At 35.0% G+C, this 24,756-nt stretch overlaps 1 protein-coding gene across 1 annotated transcript; it reads left to right on the forward strand.

Annotated features, from left to right (window-relative positions):
• Positions 1 to 16,022: 16,022 nt before the first annotated feature.
• INSL5 (insulin like 5) lies at positions 16,023 to 18,428 on the forward strand. Its single transcript, XM_030866171.2, is given in 3 exon segments — positions 16,023 to 16,061; positions 16,064 to 16,199; positions 18,196 to 18,428. Coding segments are annotated over 3 exon segments (408 nt in total).
• Positions 18,429 to 24,756: the final 6,328 nt, after the last annotated feature.

The raw sequence follows: 24,756 nt of genomic DNA on the forward strand, positions 1-24,756 counted from the left end.
TGTAGACTGGTGTTTGACCAAACACTGGATACCACAGCCTAGCCAAGTTAATGCATAAAATTACTTATCATGGGAGTTTAAATTATGAGTTCACATCTTAATTGTGAACTGCTTTAATTTATTTCGTTGAAATTAGTTTATTGAAAAAATGAAAGTTTTGATTGAATAAAGAGTCAGAAGCAGTTTTTTTGCTTTTGGAAACACATAAAGAAGCTTTTGGTTTTTGTTACATGAAATCACAAATATCTCAGATTTCTCTTAGTCCATATCTAAAAAGAACATATTAACAACAACTAAATTTACAAATAAAATATTTCATTACAGTTTGGACCCTCTGATTGTGAATGTTGCTAACCCTGGAATCAAGTTCACAACTGTTCTCTTCACTAAGCAAACAGATTGCCTTCTGGTGGGAGACAGTGATGGACAAGTTGCTGTGTATGAATTAAGAAATATGCCCCCTGCTTTGGACTCTAACCGGGTAAGACTCAAAAGTCAAAATTTATGTCATTCTATGATTTTATTCAGTTGTAATTTTGTGGCATGGAAGAGATTTACATTTCTTACACGTATGTTAAGTGTGGTGCAATGGAAAGAATGTAAGTCCCAAGAGTTGCTACCTACTAGGCGTGGCCCCTACTAGGCTTATTTTCTTTGAGTCTCACGTTCTCTATCTGTAAAATTAAATAATGTTGTTGGGCAGAATAATTATAAATATTATATGAAAGAACTTAAAATTGTCCCTAGTATATGGTTGGGACTGCTTACTGCAAATATTCAAAGACTTTTACAAAAAATATTTTTAGATATTATCCAGTGTTCCTGAAATTGGCATTTGTTTCTGTTGGTTTAGCATTATCCTCTTCCCTTACTCTGATTTTCAAATATCAAAACTTTGTTGTAAAACTTTGACAAGCAAATCCGTATTACTAGATGCCCATTATTTTAAGAATTATTTATGTAATTATATATTTACTTATTTATTGTTTTAAAAAAATTTTAAATTGAAGTATAGTTGATTTACAATGTTATATTAGTTTCAGGTGTACAACATAGTGATTTGATATTTTTATAGAGTATACTTAAAGTTATTATAAAATATTGGGTATATATCCTGTGTTGTACATTATATCCTTGTATCTTATTTATTTTATACCTGGTAATTTGTACCTCTTAATCCCCTTCTCTTATCTGCTCCTTTCCCCTCCCCTCTCCCCACTGGTAACCACTGATTTGTTCTCTGTATCTATGAGTCTTGTTTCTGTTTTGCTACATTCATTCATTTGTTTTATTTTTTAGATTCCACATATATGTGAAAACATATAGTGTTTATTTTTCTCTGACTTACTTCACTAAGCATAATGCCCTCCAGGTCCATCCATGTTGTTGCAAATGGCAAAATTTTATTTTTTTATGGCTGAGTAATATTCCATTGTATATATACCATATAGATGCCCATTATTTTCAAGACAGCTTTTCAATTTTTTCTGTTTATGTTTACATTTCTATTTTAAGGAGTAATCTGGTAATTATTATCATGAATATATCAACATGTTAAAAATATTAAAAATATGTACAAATCAATAAGAAAAAACATTAAGACTCCAATAGAAGCATGAGTAATGGTCAGGAACAGTTCATTCACAAAAAATGGCTAGTAAATATATTTAAAAATTTAACCTCACTAATAAAAAATTGTTAAATTAAAATGTGATACCATTCTCATATATCAAATTAACAAAGTTTTTTTTAAATTGGACTACTTATTCCTGGCAAAAATTTGATAAGATAGGTCCTCTCCTATACTGATGGTTGAAATAGAAATTGGTGTAACTTCTTTGGAAGCAATTTGGCAATCTGAACCAGAATTGTCCACTTTTGAGATTCTGTCCTACAGAAATATTCATAAAGGCAATCAAAGAAATGAGTTATAGCATATTTTGTGATGGGATGAGGAAAAAAGAAAAAGAAAGAAAATGAAAGAAAAAAAGAGAAAAAGAAAAAGGAAACAATCTAAATATCGAACCAGAGGGAAATATGACCAGGAAAGTCAGATGTGCTGATTAGATTTGGGGCACATGTCAGAGGTGCAATTCTACCCCAACCATATGGACTATAAATGTTAAACAAACAAACAAGCAAGCAAACAAACAGAGAATACCTACCTACATACATACTAGCTTGCTTGGGACTTTGTACTTGTCATTCCCTCTCCCTAAAATCCACACAGTTTGTTCCTCTACCCACTGCAAGTCTTTGCTGAAATGTCACTTTCTTAGTGAAGTCTTCACTGGCCACCTTATTTAAAATTGCAACCTCTACTCTTGCCCACACTCCCTATTCAATACTCTTCCATAACTTATTTTTCGCAGTAACACTTACTTGGTATATACCATATTCTTTATTGATTTATTTTGTTAATTGCTAGTCTTCCACAGCTAGATTATAAGTGCCACGTAAACAGTGAATTTTGTCTCTTTTGCTCTGGGCTATATCCCTGTGACCTAGTACAGTGTCTGGCTTGTAGTAGTTAGTCAATAGATGTTTTTGAATAAATATGCATTGAAAAACTAGAGAAAAATTCAACATATTAGAAGCATTATTTTTTAGGGGTAGGATCATGAGTGAATTTTAGTCTTTTACTTATCCATTTTACAAATCATTACACTACATAAAGTAATTTTAAAAATACATTGGTCTCCTTACATAACAATTTTAGTCTGCTCTGAGATGTGCACCCCTAATGGCTTATTTTTTCCATATAAAACATTTTAATATTTTCATTGAATGCAAGATATTTTTGCATTCAATGAAAATATTCATACCGCAAAAAAAAAAGATTGAGTGAATATTCATACCGCATATTTTTTTGTGGTATGAATATTCATACCGAATATTCATACCGCAAAAAAAAAAAGATTGAGTGAAAAAGATTGAGTGAAAAAAAGATTGAGTGAATATGTGCAAAGTGGTTAGAACTGTTGCTGGCACATAGTAAGCTCTCAATAAATCTCAATTATTCTTTGTATGATTATTATGTCAAAATTAACATTTTCTGTTCAGGATTCCATATGCCAAGTTAAATGAAACAGATTGGAAGAAGAAATTTCCAAGATATATAAAAGACATTTAATATCCAAAATGTATAAAGAACTCCTACAAAACAATAAGAACTCAATTTTTTAAATAGGCAACGTATAAAATATTAACTCAGAGTAGAGGAAACTAGATTATCAAATAAACTTGTGAAGCAATATTCATTCTCACTAATAATGAGGGGATGTGCAATTAAAGTTATACAAGATACCAGTTCATATTGATCAGATTTACAAAAATTAAAATATTAGCCAATATCAAGTATTAGCAGAGTTGTAGGGAACTAGGAATTTTTTTTTTTTTTTTTTTTTTTCCTGGTACGCGGGCCTCTCACTGCTGTGGCCTCTCCCGTTGCAGAGCACAGGCTCCGGAGCGCAGGCCCAGCGGCCATGGCTCACGGGCCCAGCCGCTCCGCGGCACGTGGGCTCTTCCCAGACCGGGGCACGAACCTGTGTCCCCTGCATTGGCAGGCGGACTCTCAACCACTGCGCCACCAGGGAAGCCCAGGAATTGTTATGCAAGGGTCATGGGAATATGTCAAGATCCTCTTGCACATGTGTACCAGGAGACATGTATAAGGTAGCAATGTGAGTTTTTTTTAAAGTTTCTTTTAGACATAGAGAAGATTACTCAGTCTAGATTCATTTCAAACATTCACATTCAAATATGTTACAAAATTTTAAAAAAACTTTAGGTCACCTTAAGCTCTTACATTTAGATTATATATTTTATTATTCTAAGTCTAGGAAACTTTAATACCTACTTGTAAGTGAGGTTTTGTAACAATTAAATTTCTTTAAATTCTTTAAATTACATTTATGGATTTAATATATTGGATTTTTAAGTACTTCAATTGTCTTAGGGCCAACAAATCTCAGATACTTAAGGAATTTTTATTAATTTAATATATTTAAAATATTGAATATGCTGAATCTTAAACTTTCCTAAATGTTTCCATGCTCTTTACAAGTTAATAATATTTAAATCTATGATTACAAGTCTAAATCAGTTATCTAATCACACATTAAAATTAGAATCACAAATTTATTTGTTAGACAATCAAATATGACAAATTCTTTTATATGTAATGAATATTTAAAATTCCAAATATGTACAAATTCCTTAATACAAAAGTATTAAAATTACCTGTTTGATTTGCTACATTATTTCTATACACAACTTTTATTCTTCTCAGGCTAAAACTATGTTTCCCCAGTAAAGAAACAAGTGAAACATTCCAGGTAGCTTTGGAGATTATTTTCTCAACTGGCTGAGATGCATATTGACGGTAGATGTTTAAGGGCATTTTCCAGACTACCTTGGCTGCCAGGCTGAGCCCTATTTTACAGTTGATTTGTCAATGCCCTCCATATGGAATCGTCTCAAAGCCCGTGTCTCCTCAAGTCTAATTATATATTACCAGCATATTCCATCTTCTCATGGAAGTCTGCAACCCTGAATGTGTTGCTGCATTACTTGATTCATTTCAGTTCATTTATTGACTGTGTCATTAATTCTAAATTACTACAGTTTTCCTATCTGGTAGGACTATAATTGTTCTTGATGTTTAAATGACATCTGTTTGGATTCTGTATATCTCCCAGGGCTTTGTTTAATTTGTTGGTAGTGGTCTGAAAGACATGCAAATGAGAAAAGAATGTTCATAACAGCTTTGTTTCTACATTGATAAATTGGAAGCAATCTAAATGATCATCAGTGGGAGACTGGATAAATAAAATATGGCATAATTACATGAGTGATTACAATACAGAAGTTTACATGATATATATTTCAATGTGTCAATATGACAAATTTTGAATAAACCTTAAAAAACTGTGTTGAGTGACAAAAGCAAATTGCAGGAAGGTAAATACAATATGTTATGATTTATGTAATATTATTTAAACACAAAAATCAAAATTATGTCCTTTACTGGCTCTATTTATAGTTAGTAAAAGAAAAGAATATAGACTGGAATGTGAAAGAAAAATGTTTCATTTTTGTTTTGATTTGAATCAGAGACATCTTTTATTTTGAGCAGTATGCTCTGTAAGCAGAAGGCTAAGCTCAGAGAGTCTGAATGTTTTCGACAAACGTGTGTGTGTGTGCATGTGTGTTAATGATTTCAGTGCTGCTGAGCAAAATTTTCTTTTAACAAATATATTCCATACATTAGTAAATAAATACAATTTCCTAATACAAATAAGTTTTTCATTCTTTTTGGCCATTATATTTTAAAGGTTCAGGGTTATATTTCTGAGAGATTAAACAAAAAATTATTAATCAGGTTTTTAACCACAAGCTTAACTGATACGCTTCCTCCTTAGCTTTTCAGAGAAGAATTATAATCATAAAAGTAATTTAAAGTCTCAAAGTAATTAATGTCAAACCATTATTTCCCATCAAGATGTCTTACCGAGTAACATTATGACCTACAATTTCTTCATTAATTTTAACCAAGAGTTAATCAAAATTTTGGAAGTCATATGATTTCACTATATAGGAAAGATGTACATCAAATTTATGATAAAGGCTGCCTCTGGGAAGTGAAAGATGAGGGAAGAATAGGATTGGGGAAGGGTACAAAGAGAATTTCATCAGTAAAATTTTATTTCTTTTATTAGAAAATATTCAAGGCAAAGGTGATGTTTGTTGATTTGGGGTAAATATGTGTTTCACAAAGGCAAAGTACCAGACAGCCCACGCATAAAGTGTACTGGAGCAGGGTTCACTGAGGGAAACCCACGGAGAAGGGATCAATAGCAATTTTAGGACCACAACACCCACTCATATTCTCATTGCCCATCACTTTCTGTGGCCTTGCACAGCAGGAGAAGGACTTTGATCCTTGGGCTGTGGAGGAGGTTTTAAGTGACATAATTTCTGAAACTCTGGACCCTCCCAATGTGATCAAGGGCCAGAGTATTATTGTGATAGGACATGGCAGAACATTGGCTCTAGCCCTATCCTACTGACGCAGGGCTCATGGTTAGGGGTAACATCAGCCTGATGCCTGACATGAACAGGCAGTTGGGGTCCAAGCCTTGCAGTTATAACTTTGTGATGTAGCTAGCTGTTGACAGGATTTACCACCACATTAGCATTTATTGTTTGTTGAAGCACCAACTCCTCTCCTGGTGTGATGGGGTTTGGTTGATGGGGGCCTAAGTCTTGCATCGAACAGAATTATGGCTTAAGCACTTGGCAGAAGCTAATTTCAGTGGCACAAACCAACTCCTTTTCTGGAGGCAGCCTGTAGAGAATCACTCCTAAATACTATATCTACTCTTATGTTTCAGTATACAAATGTTTGCCATCTTTTCCTCTGTACTTTTGAGTGTACATTTTTTCCCAAATTAAAGGGAAAACAAAAAGATAAGTGAAATTGTCAAAAATATAAACACACACACACACGTGTGTGTGTGTGTGTGTGTATATATATACACACATTAATGTTGAGAGACACTGAAGACAGAAAAAATAGACTGTTCATTCAATAAATATTTACTGAGTATACACTATAAGACAGGGTCTGTTTTAGGCACTAAGAATACAGCTGTGAACAAACTACAGTAATGATCTACTACATTTGCCCAAGTGACAGACTGAACTAGATTTAGGTGGGTTTGAGAAGCAACTTAGCAACTGATTTGATGTGTCACAGCTTAAAGGATGGGGAAGTACCAAAGAGTATAGTATAGGTTAAAAGGCAGGAACTGACTTATGTATTATCTAAGGTGTTTATAACTCTTTAGAGTTTATAAAACACTTTCACCTACATTAGCTCATTCACCTCTTACAACAGGTTTTGGAAGTGGATGTCAATATTTCCATTATGCATTCAAAGAAACTAAGATTCCCAGATATCAGTGATTTCCTCAAGATCACCTATATGTGATAGAGAAGACTCTGGTCTTCTGCTTCCAATTCCCATCTTTTCACTATGTCTTTCTTGAAAACTCACCTCCCATCTTTGGTTTCATTTACCCTTTTAGTACAAAGATCATTATTATTAAATGAAATACAAAATCCACCTAGAAATTCAGACATTTTACTCTCTCTAAATCAAACACTACAGATCAACAAAGAGCTTAAGATAGCATCAAGACTAAAAGTTATTTTACAGATGAGAAAACAGATTTAGGCATTAAAGCTAAACAGGAGCTGCCAAAATTGTCCCTTTACTGAATCCTTATAAAATTGTTTTTCAAACTTCGTTAAGAGAATCTCTCATAGGAAAGAGCAGGTTCATGCTAGGAAGTAAATGTTATTATTTAAACTTACCTTGGTTTGTTTCATTTTACAATCTTATTGGATGCCCTTTATATGTGTATCACTAGCTTATAAATTTTAAATGGCATTTTAAAGACTACTTTACCTCTTAATTTGTGTTTTATTGCATTGTAATTGTGTGACTTTTTTTTTTCTTTTCAGGGAGATATAATAGATACTTTGCTTGGGCCCAAGTCAAATCAAAGCATAATTCATCATCAGTAGTATCTTTTTTGTTGTTGTTTAAAGGAACAGTGTTTAATATCCAATAGTCTGGTTTGTATGCAGTGAGCTGGGATTTTGATTATTGAACACAATATTTGATGTATAACTTCCATCTAAATTTAATATAAACTTAATGAACTTTTACTTCAGAAAATGTGATTAGTTTGTGATTTAAGCTAATTGTAAGAGTTTTACTGGGTTTTTCTTAATTTTTAAAAATTTATTTCTATTCTTTTTCTTAGTCATAGTCCAAGTACATATATGTACTTATAAAATATCCAGATAAGTTAGAAATTGTTATACCTTTAGAAGCAAAGCTTGGAAAGTATTAGAATTATTTAAACCAGAATCTTTATTAAGACAAAGTTCCATACACTTTTAAATCTTCTGCTTTCTGAGCTGTGTTTTCCAGGGTTTATGAATTTTGCAGGTGTTAGTATTGTGAGAATACTGGATTTTCATACCCAATTTTAAATAAGAATTTTATACTCTTAGATCTGAGAGCTGAAACTATAGAATATTGTTAGACTATTTGACAAACAAAAGACATGACAATAAATGTCAGAATTGCATTGTTTGGCCAGCAGGCATCATACACTCAATTCAGAGAGAATTAGTCTGGGGCACATCAGGGCATCCTCCTCTGCATCCTTCAGAATCTGCTCTGGGTTTTAAGCCCAGACTTAAGTGGACCCAGAGATAAAACAGAAGTCCCTGGTCTGTAGTTTGCATCAGGATGTTATTTTGTGAAGGGTTCTAGAGCAAGCTTGTGGAAATTGGAGGAGTGGGAGGCAGCAACTCCTCCAAATATAGATTGCTAACTGTCTGTTCCATGCTGTTTGTCTTAAAAAGTCCTGCAGTTTGTTAACTGAGACCATAGGACAGTATAGCCTGTTCTATAAAGCATTCTAAGTGGAGAGGAGAGGATAAGGCACTTGAAACTGACTAAACTGTCTGAAAAATAATATTAAAAGTGAGAATGGAATCAGAGCAGCAGTGGGAATTATCAGTGTCCATTTCTTTGGAGCCATCCTTTAAACAAAAGCAAGGCAATTTTTAGGTGGACTGAAAGCTAAGGTCAGGTTATAAGGATTATAAATTTTCTGCTCGTGTAAATCATTACCTCTTTGTCTTTTAAAAAGATTTGGACTTTGCATAATACTTTGTATAACAAAATAAAACTTAATTGAAAAAAATGTGTCTTTTTATTATACATTTTTGATCTTAAAAAATTTTCACATGTTCTATTCTCATTGCTCATCAGGCCTAAATGAAAAATAAAGCTATTTTAGTCTTCTTGGATCCTGGGCAACTTGATCCTGAACTGAACCTATTCCATTGTATGGAATTATACGATATGTAGCCTTTTCAGATTGGCTTCTTTCATTTAGTAATATGAATTTAAGGTTCTTCCATGTCTGCTAATGGCTTTATAGCGCATTCCTTTTTAGTGTTGAATAATATTCCATTGTCTGGATGTACCACAGTTTGTCATTCACCTACTGAAGGACATTTCGGTTGAGTCCAAATTTTGGCAATTATGAATAAAGTTGCTATAAGCATCTTTGTACAGGTTTTTATGTGGAATAAGTTTTCAACTCCTTTGAGAAAATACCAAGGAGTGCAATTGCTGGATTGTATGGTAAGAGTATGTTTAGTTTTGTAAAAAAACAAAACAAAACCGTGAGCCATCTTCCAAAGTGGCTATACCATTTTTCATTCCCACCAGCAATGTATGAGCATTCCTGTTGCTCTACATCCTCGCCAGCTTTGATATTATCAGTGTTCCAGATTTCAGCCATGCTAATAGGTGTGTAGTGGTACCTCATTATTGTTTTAATTTTCATTTCCTGATAACATATAGAGATTACCATAAAATGTTAAGAATTGAATGAGAATTCTGCTCAGTTGTTAGCCGTCTTGTTTTATCTTTAAACACACACACTCACACACACAAAATACCAATGGGCTGGTTAAGGGCCTAAGGAGGGAGTGGTGACTGGGCTAACTTTAGGCTCCTATTTTGTGCTAGGTGTGCATTCTTGCATTTGGTCATTCTCTGCCAGGCATCTCTCAGAGAGAAGTTAAACTGTTGCCTGAGAGTAAATTGTTAGCTGCTTTTCCAACTTCTGTAGGGAAGGAAGATTGTATTCTCTAGTATATAGTTGTACATCGTATTTAGTGTGTTCATTTAGTTCACCTCTGTGTGGTTACATACAATAATAAATGAGAAGTAGAACATTTAGTATTTGCTGCTTTGTCTCAATAGGAGTCTCTCTAAAAATGTTGAATTGTACTGTGAATAATTGTTATCAATGCGCTAGTAACAGTGTACCTGTTAAAGTTCTTTGCAGTTTGCAAAACATCTTCAAGTCCACTGTCGCATTATACCCTTACATTGATCCTATGAGACAGGTAGGGCAAGCAGTTGTATTATTATCATAATCTCTACTTTCCAGATGATATAATTAAGGCTTAAAGAGGTGATATATTTTGCCAAAGATCATAGAGCTGGTGACTGGTCGGACTTGAACTCAAACCCAAGGTTTTGAACAGTTCTTATACATTATCCACTATTGTGTTGTCAATAGTTCATGCCTATATAGTTTGCTGAGGTCTCATACACCAAAACATGAGTACATATTCTTCTATAATTAAGGTTTTACCCCTAAATCATAATGCTAGTAACTTAGTTTTACTCAGCTTTTTTCCTCTGCTATTAGACATTGCCATATGGACCCCTTCTGCTGGGAGTACTCTCCTCCTCTCTCCTCACTCCCCTTCAGTGTGTTAGCTCTTCACTCACCCTTCAGATCTCAGTTCATATCTCATCTTCTCAGAAGAGCCCCTTCTGAGCTCCCTCCTACAGGACCTCACCCAGCCAGGCTAAATTTGCTCCAAGCATCTTGAACATGAAGGGAAATGTGAAGTTTCTGCAGGGCTGGAGAGGAAGGGGAAATGAAGAAAAGAGAGAGGCCCGTGGATCCACAGAGCAGAGGGGACCCATGTCCTACTTCTGAAAAGCATTGTTCAGGAAGTAGTAAGACCTAGGAGGGACCATAGTCAACCTCAAAAAACCATTCTCCATGGAATGAGCAATGTGCAAAGAAGAACAGGAACTGAAAAAGCCAGACAACTGAGGATGGTTAATGATCCAGCAAGAAGCAGCGCTTTGGTGATGGAAGGGCCTTGGCACAGAGTAAGATACTAGAATTATATCCTGGGAAATGGAAGAAAACCAACTCTGAGAGATACGGACATTAACTTTTTGTATGTGTGGTTTATTTCTGCCAGCTGACTGGAATGAAGACTTGGAGTTAGAAATTGAATTATAGAAAATCTATTTCTTGGATACCTAGGTTTCTGAGTTGACATTCATACCTGCTGTGCTAAATATTTCTGTGGTCATTTTCATAGTGTCTGCCTCCAGCCCTAGACTGTAAGCTCCTTGAGGGCAGGGACTATGTGTTTTGCTCACTATTGTATGTTCAACACCTAGAACAGCACCTCCACAGAGTAGTTATTACCACAAATATTTGTTGAGTAAATGAATTATCAAATTAATGTAAGTAATGTTGGCTCCATGCTTGTCCCATATTATAACATGATCTAATATTTTACATATGATTTCCTCAACATCCTAACAAAATGTCTTAACATCACAGAGGGTAAAAACATTTTAATGGTGGAAAACATATAAAGCATAAAATGAGCCTTGAAAGTTGCTAAACACAGGTCATAGCTCTTTTTGGTTCTACAACAGGATAAAATCCATTTTCCCCCTCAAGACAAAAGCTAAGAACAAATCTATGATCGCTTTCTTTAGGTGAGTATTACTGATGCTTTGTGAGATTGTATTCTCACTGACAATTTGGGGCACGATTTTCCTCCAGCGGAAAGCACTTAGCAAGATGCCTGGTATGAAGTAGTTGCTCAAAAATAGCAGTTCTCATTTTGATTATCCCAGACCACATCCCCACTTCTTGATCTGAGAACCTCTTTGCCCTTAGCAGCTGGCTGTGTCCTTGCCAAGGCCCTACTCCTCCTTCAGGAGATATAGACTGTGCTTATGACCTCATTTGTTCCTTTATACAACATCTGGGCTTCGTGTCTTGTTTGTTCAGGCCTTCAGAACCGTAGAACACTTACTAGGCTATTAGCCTTCATTTGCTTAGGTTGGCATACCTAGTTGGTGATAAAACTAAAAGGCTAACAGTTTACATGAAACTAATTCCTGGGTTAAATAGCAGAACATGCCCATTAAGTCGGAACACCTAAAAACATGGTTATGAATCTTCTAAAATGAGCACTGCTTTTTTAAAAACTGATGAAACATTTATGTAGCATCCAGAGCAACTCATAAAAAATGTACTCTCACCATGTCTGTGATTTCTTTGGATAAGCCAGCTTTTAAAAGATATGATGCCATTATACCAGGAAGAACAAAGGATCCCGGGACACTTTAGGGATCTTACATCACAACTTACTGATAATAGTTTTAGTGAATTTTCTAAATTACACATAGTTTGATTATTTATTGTTTTAACAATTTCTAAAAGCCCCAAATAACAACAAATGCATAAAAAGAAAATAGCTTCTCTGTCCATACAAAATGAAACTTTAAATATTACTGTTTATGAGCTTGTTAATAAAAACATTTTCAGCTGCTCATTTAATTCTTAATGATAGGGCATTTTAAAAATCACTAAAATGAATGGTAAGAAAATTTTATCCATAAAACTATGCAAAATTATCTAGATAAATGGTATTTCAATATTGGTTCTACAGATAATTGTAGAATAGAAATTAACTGGTTTTAAAGAGGGGAGGAAAAGGAGCTTTAGGTGAAGACAACAGTATGTGTAAAGGCCTAGAGAGAGAGAGAGAACATGAACCTTTCAAAAAACTCTGAGGTGTTTGGTATAGGTGGACCATTTAAAGTTTGAGGGTATCTAAGACCTTTGCAAATAGAGGCCAGCTCACGAAAGGTCTTACAGGCCATGTTAAGGGAATTTTGCTTTTTCTTGAGGAAAATAGGAAACAATTGAAGAGTCTTCAAAGTGGGTAATAATCACATGTTTTAGAAAGATCATTCTGGCAGCAGTGTGGAGAATGGATTGATGAAAGATATAGGGCCAAGCGAGAGGCCATTGCAGTAATCTAAATGAAAGTTGTGATCATGGCAGAGGTGATAGAGAGCAGTGGGTAGAATACAGGGAAATTTATCAATAGAAGGTAGAACTGATGAGACTTGGTGATTTAATGGATGTGTGTGTACAGGAGGATTCAGTCAGTGAAGAGTGAGTGAGCATGAGGAGCTGTGAATGACCCACAAGAATAGCTGAGTGAATGGTGGTGCCATTGATGAAAACACCCTCCAGAAGCAGTTAGTATGAGTATTAGCCAAGGATGAGCAGTACTAACTCTGTGTTAAAAAAATAATAAAAATAGGGCTTCCCTGGTGGCGCAGTGGTTGAGAGTCCACCTGCCGATGCAGGGGACACGGGTTCGTGCCCCGGTCCGGGAACATCCCACATGCCGCAGAGCGGCTGGGCCCGTGAGCCATGGCCGCTGAGCCTGCATGTCCGGAGCCTGTGCTCCGCAACGGGAGAGGCCACAACAGTGAGAGGCCCATGTACCGCAAAAAAAAAAAAAAAAAAAAAAGACATTCATAGTAGCGAGTAGTGACCCAAAATTACATTTTCTAATCTATTGCATATGACATTGTTAATTTATTGAGTATATAATAAGCATCATATATTGTGTTTTACTTGTGTTAACTCATTCCATCTTCATGACAACATAAAATGCAGATTATTGTCTCCTCACAGAGGAGGAAACTAAACCTCAGAGAAGATATCCAGGTAGTAACCTGAGTTACAGACAAAATGAGGAGAAAAAGTTGCATTAACCTCCGAACATAGAGGATTAGGGCTCCAGTTAGAGGTATAAGCAACAAACTGTTGTTGGTCAAGAGCTAGAAAGATTAATTTTCATTTTAGTTATCCTTGCTGGTTGGACCTTGAAGTGTGTGGAAAGAGTAATATTTGGGCATCTGAGTGGAGAGCCTTAAATACCAGGCTGTTTGGATTTTATTCTCCAGGTAATGCCCAGCCACTGAAAGTTTTTGAGGGGGGAGTAACAGAATTAGCCAATTATAGCAAGACTTAGAATTTCAAGTTCAAAAGAGTTTCTTTCTTTCTTTCTTTCTTTCTTTCTTTTTTAAAGAGTTCTCAAGTAATTCAATCCAACTCTCTCAATTCACAAATGGGGAAAACAAAGCCCCTAAATTTGAAGCTCTGCAGCTGGGGCTTTCATTACTGGCAATAGGTTTTTCATCTGTATAACTGACATGGGTGATTAGCTTGCCTCCATTTGGTCACAGGCTGAGCTCAGATCTTGCGCAGATCTCTCGCCTGCGCCCCAAATTAACAAGAGTCCTGATGAGGCCTAAGAGCTGGCTGAAGAAGGGACTATTTTGAGCCTTGGGAGATCAAGTAAGGGTGATGGCAGAATTCAGAGATAACAGAGTGTATCTAACCTCTAGGGTAGGGTCATTCCTTGGCTGAATGCTTCTCTCTTGGGTTTTGCAGAAGCCTAACCTGGCCCATAGTCACTGATGACAGCTTTACTGCAGTGCTATGTTAAAGCTAGCATTATCAAGGTGGGCAATATAAGTCTCCAAAGAAGGGAAGAAGTTGGGAATAAATGGCTGAATAATTGCTGATGTTGTGAGTATGTTAGACTTGGTCATGCAGATGTCCCTCTGGAGCTGATAAATGACACAGATTCACCTACAGTTTTGACCCATCAAAAGATAAGTTAGCTCTGTCTGATGTCAAAAACCATTCCTGAGCCTTTGGTGTCTTTCTTAGCAAATGGGCGCCCTACCTCCCAGCTGTGCAAGGCAGAAACCTAAATACCACTTTTGGCTGCTCTCTCCATTGCCCCTGATGCCCAATCAGTACCAAGCCCTTCTATTGTTTGAATACCCATTTGTCCCATCCTCTCTACCATGATCTTAGTTTAGGCCACCGTCATATCTCATCTAAATTATTGCAAAAGGCTTTCTCTGTTTTCCCTGCCTCAAACCTTGTACCCCTTAATCCATTACCTGCAGCCAGAGAGAAAAAGAAAGCATCAATTCTTTGAAATAATATGTCTGTTTTTCAGAGTCAGAGATGTGTCCAATGACAGCGTAGATTATTTTGTTTTGTTTTCTAGCTTCCCTACAGAAGAACAGTGATGTCACAAATATTAGGGGTGAAATGACATTGATCCACAGGCTCAAGTGATTTTTTTCAACCAGATATCACAAAGATTCAACAAAATCAACTAAAAAATTATTTGTCCAGTTTGCTAAAAAGCGACACAATAATTCTTTAAGATCTCAAACTCTAGAATTTTCAGTTTAGGTAAAAGCTTTGCAAGAGCTAGTGCTTTCAGAAGGTTTACTGTAAGAGAAATTTCATTATTTAGCTATTTGAGATTATGAATTCAGTTTTCTATTATAAAAACATGTTGATAAAGGCATACCTAAGTCATAGTGTGAAGGATAACAAGGAAGATTCTAGTCAGAGAAATTCTCCTGAATTCTAAAGGAAAGTTATCTTTCTACTTTGTCCGGATGGTAAGGGAAGAAGGCAGTCAATAATTATTGACTGTTTATTTTGCCAAGCAAGATGCACGTTATCTCATTAGCTCTAGGAAGTAGTTACTATCAGCACAATTTTACAGTGAAGGATGCTTGGGAATGTTAAATATCTTGATAAAGATTCTAGAGCTGATAAGTGGGAAACCAGGATTCAAGCCTAAAACATGAGAACCTGCATTCTTTTTCTAAAAAATTTAATTTTATTTATTTTTTATACAGCATGTTCTTATTAGTTATCTATTTTATGCATATAGGTGTATATATGTCAATCCCAATCTCCCAAAGAGAACCTGCATTCTTAAGGGTGCATTCTCAATGCTTTGAAATAGATGGTGCTTTCAATACTTACAAATCCCTTATGAGATAGGTTTTCCCATTCTATAGATATGATTATCGAAGCTTAAAATGTTTAAAACTTGTCCTGTGTCACTCAGTAAGGGGTAGGGCTGACACTGAATCTCATACTTGTCTACTTTCAAAGTCCATGTGTTTTCCACAATGTCTTCCAAGACAGCATCCTGTTAATTGTCTCACGTATGGGGCTAATAGTAAGTGATGATGTTCAAAAGGGACTGAATAACTAGCAATAATCATAAAAGCTCATTTTTAAAACTTCATGGTGTCACCTATGTGCTTAGCAAATATTGTTAAAATGACGTATTGACCAATAAAATGTCAGGAAATTTCGTATAAATTGGCCAAGAGTGTGAGGGCAACTTCAAAACTTGATTTGACAATATTCACTATATCAGACTCTCATTAAATTCCCAGCAAAATGAGGGGTTTCATTTTTACTTTGTTTCTCTTCTCTCTTCCCTGCTTGCCATCTCAGAAGTGAAGAGTGAAGAATCCAGGAAGCTCTGCGGGCTCGAGTACATACGAACTGTCATTTACATCTGTGCCACCTCCCGGTGGAGAAAGCACCTGGAGTCGATCCCACAAGGTCAGCAAGGTAACATGAACGCATATGACTCCCTCATTTATTATTATTTTTTTAAGACTTGTTTTAATAACTGTTTCTCTAGTTACTGCTAAGCCACTTCTGTATCAATCTGGGGGATTAATTATCAAAATAAACATTTTGGCTTGGGAAGGAGGTGAGCTTCCTTTCAAAAAATAAGGACCTTGTTTTCTTTAGTCCCCAGCTTGAAATGATTTGATTGCACGACTACTTCGATGAGCTTAGCATCTATGGCAGGTGCTGGGAGGGTGGGTAGAGAGAAGCATGTGATTTCAAGGGTCATGTTGGAGCAGCAAGATTTTCACATGCAGATAATTATAGAATATAATAAGTTGGCATTCAGGCAGGTGCTAAATAAGAATGGAAGGAAGGAATCTAACTTTTATTGAGCACTTATTACATGCCAGGCAGTTTCATGGGCAACATTTCATTCAGTCTTCCGATAAGGATCTTTTGAAGTAAGTAATATTACCACCATTTACCATTTTACTGAGGATAAATTTGTTCACCCAGCTAGTAAGCAGGGTGGTTGGGAAGCAAACCAGGTCTTTCTGGCTTCAGAGCTGAGGTCTCCTGCTTATTCTATACTGCGTCTCAGGTGGGGAAAAGATGGTGGTAGTGTGTTGTAATAAATGACACTACCATGGAGGTGGTGGTATTTGACAGAGGCCCTAAGGGTGTGTAGGGTTTGGGAGTTATGGGGAGTGGGATGGGAATTCTAGCAGTAGGAACTGTCAGAATTTTAGAATTTTAAGGGTGGGAGTGAACCTAATGTGTTTCAGAAACAGAGAGGGGGGTGACTTCACTATATTTCTTCATTTTCCAATTCAAGTAACTCAGAAGTTGGCATTTTTCTCTTGCTAATCCTATATTAAAGTGTGACGTATAATTTATTTAAGATTCTATTTTAATAATTGTGTTTGTTATGTTTTATAATAAAAGTAAAAAAGAAAAACATGTTTACAGAATAAATGTTGCAACCACACATATGATATGAAAACTTTACAGGTTTCAATTTGGTTTAAAATGACTGGTAAACAAAAAGATTTTGGAAAATGACCCAGAGTTTTTGTATTTTGGTGGACTAATGTCTTGAAAAATTATGAACTTACCACTCTTACTTTAATAATGAGAGGTTCATAGTTACTAGATGTTAATAAACAATAAGCATTTTTAATCTCAAGGGAGTAAACATAATTTACCAGATTGACCATATTTTATCAATCTCTGGCAAATCAGAATGCAATAGAAAAAATACATTTTGAATATCTTTAAAATATGTGGGGCAATGGAGTGTATGTCTGTATAAGGCTATCTCTTTCGACACCACTGACTTCATAATACTGTTTATTTAACCTTTCACAGGTTTTCAGATATTTTCCAATACATTATTTATTTGATGCATTACTGGTTTACCAATCAGCATTCATTCATCAAAATTTTTTCTGGTGCTTGCCAGTGTGCTAAGGTGCTGATAAGTAAGTTTGAACGAAGTTAAAGTGAGACAGGCTTATACATGGACTTTGGGAACAACACTGATAAAAACAGTTGGGCCCACTTTTAATTTTCAGACAGAGAGGTTTAAATCTCCACTTCCTTCCTTACTGATCAGCTTTGCAGAGCATACACAGGATTATTTTTTGTTTGACTGTTTTCGTTGATAGCATGTAACTAATACACTCTGCCGTGGCCACGGCAACAGAAGTCAAGCCCTGACTTGGCTGCTAACTGGCCAAGTGACACTGGTTCTGTCACTCCTCCTCTCTGCACCCACGTTTCCTCTTCTGTAAATGAGGAGGGTGGATATGACTGAGTTCTCCCTAAAATATCTAATCTCTCTGAAACCCCAGACCAACGTTAAAAAAAAAAATCAACTGCAAGATTCAATTTCCTTCCAGAAATCCAATGCATTTCCCCCAGAGTAGAACTTGGTTGCTGCCTTTGTCAGAGCTCTCTAAGGAAGTATTGTTTTTTCCCTTCCATATAGCTGAGAGAGGAAACCGCTTCCAGCTGCCTAATGAACAGGAGATTTCCGAGGAAAGCCCAGTGCAAAACCTTCCAAAGACGGATTCCTTGGGGGAGGAAAGTCTTCAGGGTGAACAGCTGCCCACGGAAAGGCTTCGGAGGTCAAAGAAGTATTCGGTGATGTCAAGACAAGACTTGCAAAAGTTGTGCTGCACCGAAGTCTGTTCCATGTCTGACTTGAGCGCTCCTTGTTAGGACAAACAAATCCCCAAGGGTGGCAGAGTTTTAGCACACGTTTAATCACAGTGTTTTACTTCCCAGAACAATACTCATATTGTGTCATTAAACTAATGTCTTTTGGGTAGGCAATCCTTCTTTCCTAAATGTTGTAGATGGTTGGCTAAAATCACAACGAGGTCTAGTTTCTCCCGTTGCCAAGGTGAATGCACTGTTCTTTCCAAATTTTAACTAATCCTTTGAAATTTTAAATGCTGTGCAAAATTACAATAAAAATTCCATAAAGCAAGCTTACTGTGATTTTTCTGTTTTTAAAACAATTTTAAAGAACTTTAAAACAGTAAACCAAAAATGTTGATAGTAAAAAAAACCTTAAAAAATAAAAAACTACTATTACCTCATCATCTAGAAATAATCCACTCTTAACTTTTGTGTTGCTGTATATTATTACTGAAAATTTAAACATCGATTCACAGTCAAGTGTAAGAATCTAAACAAAGTGCTTTTCTCAAGAGTTCTTAGAGTGCTCAATTAATGTTTCCTAATATGCATCTCTTCAACATTATACTTGAGAATAGTTGGGTGCATATATGTATCAAAGAGGGCCCATAAACAGCCCAAATCCAGAAAACGTTTGGGTATCTTAGCTCCTTTCATAGTCTGGGCTGCCTTGGTTTTGCCTTCCTACTGCTGAGATAAAAGGACATTCTATTCTCATCCTGGATGTTGAGAAACTAAAATGCAGATAGCCAAGTCATTGTACCACAATTGGATGTCTTCACAGATGAAAAGATAAAGTAAGATATCACAAAACTATGCTCTTATTTCTAACTCTGTCAGCCAACTCCCCAGTAGGTTTTAACATAGTTAGACTCTGTTCCTCTGAGGAGCTGCCTATTAATACTCCAGCCTGTATTTGAAATTCATCGTCTACACATTGTGCACGTAAATTTTGCCAAAGCATTGTTCTTTGCAGATAAAAAACTGAGTCTCCCTAGAATTAAGTAAACGTTTACTAAGTCACACAGCTGAGGAGGTGGTATCACTGATCCAAACTTAGGCTACTTAGCATGAATCAAGGCAGTCACATCAAACTGCACTGGTTGTCAATTACTCTTTACTACGAGACATTCCCTGTTTGTTTAAATCAGTTTCACTGAAGAATGTCTTTTGAAGAAGCAGTAGAAATTAATGATATTAAATCTCAACCCTTGAGTACATGCCCTTTCAATATTCTGAGGGGTGAAATGGGAAGACTATGTGAAGCATGTTTGCTGCAGACTGAAGTATGATGGTTTCCTCAAGGAAAAGCACTTCTGTGATTGAGTTTGAACTTAAAAGTAGCTGCTTTTTCCAAGAAGCACCATTTTTTAAGAAAAAATAAAGACTGAAAAACTGTGTTTATTCAGATTTGGGTGTTAGCAATGAAATGAAATAAGATTTGAAAATGAACAAAGTAGGCTTCAAGGAAAACGACTGACAGTATTGGTTGCTGATGATAAAGTTCAAGCTTACAAGCAATTTTGGAAAACTTTTACCCACCACCCTGAGCATCAGTGGTGATATTTGATTTTTTGATATTATATGACATGTGTCAACATTTGGGAGATCTGCTATAACTCAATGAACCAATATTTTCCAAATGATCAATGCATGATACTACAAAATCATGAATGGTTACGAAATCTGCTCAAAGTGCAAAGTAAATATTTTAATCTAACTACAAAAAATTCATTGGTATCATTTCAGATTTTACATTGCAAGTAACCTTTAATAAACAGTCACTTGTTGAGTTTTGGTATAATATCAAAAGAGAATATATTGATAAAAATGATCTGAAAATGCTATTAAAATACTCTCCCCTTTTGCAACTAAATGTTTATGTTTGGCTGAATTTTCTTCACGTACATTAGCCAACATAACACACAGCAGCAGATTAAAAATGTAGGAGCTGATAGAAGCTGTATTTTATAAAGACAGTCATTAGAGACTTGCAAAAATATAAAACAGTGCCACTTTTCTCACTAAATGTTTTTTGTTTTGTGAAAATATAGATTTTTAAATAAAATATGTTATTGGTGTTAATGTGTGATGAGTTTATTTTTATTTTCAAATGAGTTAAACATTTAAATTTCTCAGTAAAATTCTAATATGATAAATATTGATAAATTGAACCCACATAAACGAAAGCTCTTTGACATTGTTAATACTTTTTAAGAGTGTGAAAGGATTATGAAACCAAAACGTGTGAGAATTGCTCTTATATCTTATATATTTGCCACAAATTTTTGAGGTTCCATCAAGAGATGTTTAGGTTGCTGTATTTGTCATGACAAAGATGCAATAAACAGCCTTGTTTATATATCCTTATGTACTGACACTTTCATTTCAATGGGATAGCTTGCCAAGTTGCTAGGGGGAAAAATATGTGTATTTTTTTCAGTGTACTTTTAATAGTTATTTTTTATTTGTTACATATTTATTAGTTATTATAAATGTATCTATTCAATTTAAGTACATAGAGAAACAAAGAAGAAAGATGGGACCTCGTCTTTTTTTTTTTTTTTTGCGATACGCGGGCCTCTCACTGCTGTGGCCTCTCTCGTTGCGGAGCACAGGCTCGGGACGCGCAGGCTCAGCGGCCATGGCTCATGGGCCCAGCCGCTCCGCGGCATGTGGGATATTCCCAGACCGGGGCACGAACCCGTGTCCCCTGACTCGGCAGGCGGACTCTCAACCACTGCGCCACCAGGGAAGCCCGGGACCTAGTCTTTTTACTTAAATCCTGTAGTTCCTTTTTTGGGGAAAAAAAGATAATATATGTATACGGTTAGGAAACGTAAACAGTCCAGGGAAGTATAAAATACAACAAAAGTCTCACTCTCTTCCATTTGATTCTGAAGTAATATAACCTTTATTCAGAGTTTCTTGTAATTTCTACCAGAAACAAAAAATTATGTCTATACTGAATATATGTGGTATAGTTACAGATTTAGTAACTATAGTAGATATAGATAGCTTGCCCTATATCATTATCTATCTACCTACCTATCTTATCTATCTACCTATCATTGTCTATCTATATCTGTAACAGAGACTTTTAGCTGTTCACTAAAACCTCCTCTTCCTCTTGGGCACAGATAGACTACATTTCTCAGTCTCTTTTGCAGTTTCATGTGGTCATATGACTGAGTTCTAGCTAATTAAATGTGACTAGTCCATCAAGTCTCCCTCCCTCTGCCTCAATTTAGCAAGCAATAACCTTTGACGTTTTTATGTTTGATTCTATTTTTTTACAGTTGTTAACCCACTCTAATACAATATGTACTGAATCTATCAACCCATTTTACACAAAAAGAAATTACACATACTCATTGCTTTGTTTAATACATCTTGGAAATATTTCAATAACATCCCAGTATAGGTATTATAATTTTAAACACATACCAAGAGAATACCATTTAAGAAGTTTGTATTAATTCATATTTTCACTAGAAATTTATGAGTGACTCTTTCTCTACGTTCTCCCCAGTCCATGATGTTATTACACTTGCAAAAATTTGCAATTTTTATAGATGAAACATTGAATATAATTTTGTTGCATTTGCATTATTACAACTATGATTGCCTTTAGTATTTATTGGACATTTTAATTTCCTCTTCTGTAAATTTGTCTGTTCATATTCTTTGCCCATTTTTCGATTTCTATTCATTTATAATAGTTTTCTTATCAATTTTCAAGACTTTTTAATATTAAGGATATTAACTTTCTGACTGCCTTCTTAGTAAAATATTTCCCCCCAAATCTTTGGTATGCCTTGATTTCATTTAGGATGTCTTTTGCATACAATGTCATTGCATACAATGTCTGTCTTTCCTTTATAGTTTCTGGATTTCCTTTTTTGCTTAGGCAGACCACCCTTATTGTGAGTAAGGTTGTGAAAAAGTCTACTAAATTATATTCTAATAATTTAATTTTGTAACCTTTGCATTTAAATTTAATCCATCTTATATTTATTTTTGTATAGTATGAGGTATTTAATTTTTATTTTCTTCCAAATGAACAGAACATTTTGCCTGAATCATGGAACAGCCTTTTCCCATGGAAATTTCATGCCATTTTAGTCATATGTTGTTTCACATGTTTGGAGCTATTGTAGGCCCTTTATTCTGCTCTTTGCTCTATTTATCCTCAGTTAGCACCATACTATTTTGATTGCAGTAACTTTATGGTAAATTTTAGTATCTCTTAAGAAAAGTTGTCCATCACCATAGATTGTTTAAAATTTTTTCATGGATATTATGAGACATACATCCTTCTATGTGGATTTTATAATCCAGTTTCCAAAAAAATTTTATTGGAATTATAATTTGAATTGCTTTACAGTTATACTCATGTAGAAAACATTTATATTCTATGATATTAAGAATTCTTATCTAAAATATATTACTATAATAATACAGTATTTTATTTCTTTTAATAACTTTTTATAATTTTAACTATATAGGTCTGTGTCTTTTTATACTACCTTCTAATTTTGTTACCTTTTTTCTTTCATTTTTTTCTTAAATATCTTTATTGGAGTACAGTTGCTTTACAATGGTGTGTTAGTTTCTGCTTTATAACAAAGTGAATCAGCTATACATATATATATATATATCCCCATACCTCCTCCCTCTTGCGTCTCGCTCCCACCCTCCCTATCCCACCCCTCTATGTGGTCACAAAGCACCAAACTGATCTCCCTGTGCTATGCGGCTGCTCCCCACTAGCTATCTATTTTACATTTGGTAGTGTATATATGTCCATGCCACTCTCTCACTTCATCCGAGCTTACCCTTCCCCCTCCCCGTGTCCTCAAGTCCATTCTCTATGTCTGCATCTTTATTCCTGTCCTGTCCCTAGGTTCTTCAGAACCATTTTTTTTTTTTTAGATTCCATATATATGTGTTAGCATATGGTATTTTTTTTTCTCTTTCTGACTTACTTCACTCTGTATGACAGATTCTAGGTCCATCCATCTCACTGCAAATAACTCAATTTCATTTCTTTTTATGGCTGAGTAATATTCCATTGTATATTACCCTTTTATTTACCATTTTTATTTGCCCCTGTGAATGAGACATTTCCCCCATGTTCATTTCTAAATGCATGCTGTGATACAAAGAAAAATCTTGATTTTTTGTATACTCATCTCCAGCCACCTCCTCCAGTTATTTTATTAAATTTAATGGCTATCTACCCAAGTCTATCTTGGGTTTTCTAGGTGTACAATATTATCATCTACTAATAAAAAGGTAATTTTGTCTCTTTCAATATTTAAACTGATTGCTTCATATTCTTGTCTTATTACATGACTCATTACTCTGAAATTATATATTGAGAGGGTAATGTGCAGGCGTTGTTGTGGGTGCTAAGGATACAACCATGAATAAAACAGACTAAGTGTATATTCTTATGGAAGGCAGACATAAGCAAGAGAAATATTAGATAATGATGGACGCTAAGGAGAAACTATGAAAAGGGAGCAGGAAGGCTTGGAGTGGGGGTGAGGATTGAATTTCAGACAGAATAACTAGGGAAGGTCTCACTGGGAAAGTGACTGCAGCAAGAATTCTTAATGATGATGATGATGGTAGATATCTCTTTCATCTTCCTAATTTTAACAGAAAAATGGTTTCTGCATTCCAGTACTCAATATAATATTTGCTATTCAAAATATAAATAAATAAAATAATGAATAAATAATAGTCTTTATATTATAGATGCATATATGTATATGTACGAATATAAATAATATTGTTGATTATCTAAAGAGTTTTATTACCTATTGCTTATGAACTTATTTTGTTATAAATGGCTTCTAAATTTTATCAAATATCTATTTAACTTCAATATATAATATTTTTTCTCTTTTGTTAAATTGAAGAATTATATTGCTAGCTCTACTTATGTTGAAATCTCTCTGTTTTCTCAGAATAACTCTATTTGATCATGATTTATTAGTTTTTAGTGTAATAGTTTTTCAATACTCAGAAGGACTAAATTTGTTAATATTTTCTTTAAAATTTTTAATCTGTGTTCATAAGTAAAACTGATCTCTATGTTTGTCAATGAAGATTAATATAGCTTCATAAAGTGAAAACATTATCTGTTCTTTAGAAATTTGGAAGAAAAATGCTATGTGACTTTAAATGCCTAAATGCTAAATGACTAAATGACTAAAATGCCTAGTGACTTAAATGACTTTAATGACTAAGTGACTTAATGACTTTAAATGACTAAGTGACTTAATGACTTTAAATGACTAAAAATGCCTAGTGACTTTAAAAAGATTTGCTGAAA

Source organism: Globicephala melas, chromosome 1, assembly GCF_963455315.2.
Source record: "Globicephala melas chromosome 1, mGloMel1.2, whole genome shotgun sequence".
NCBI lineage: Eukaryota > Metazoa > Chordata > Mammalia > Artiodactyla > Delphinidae > Globicephala > Globicephala melas.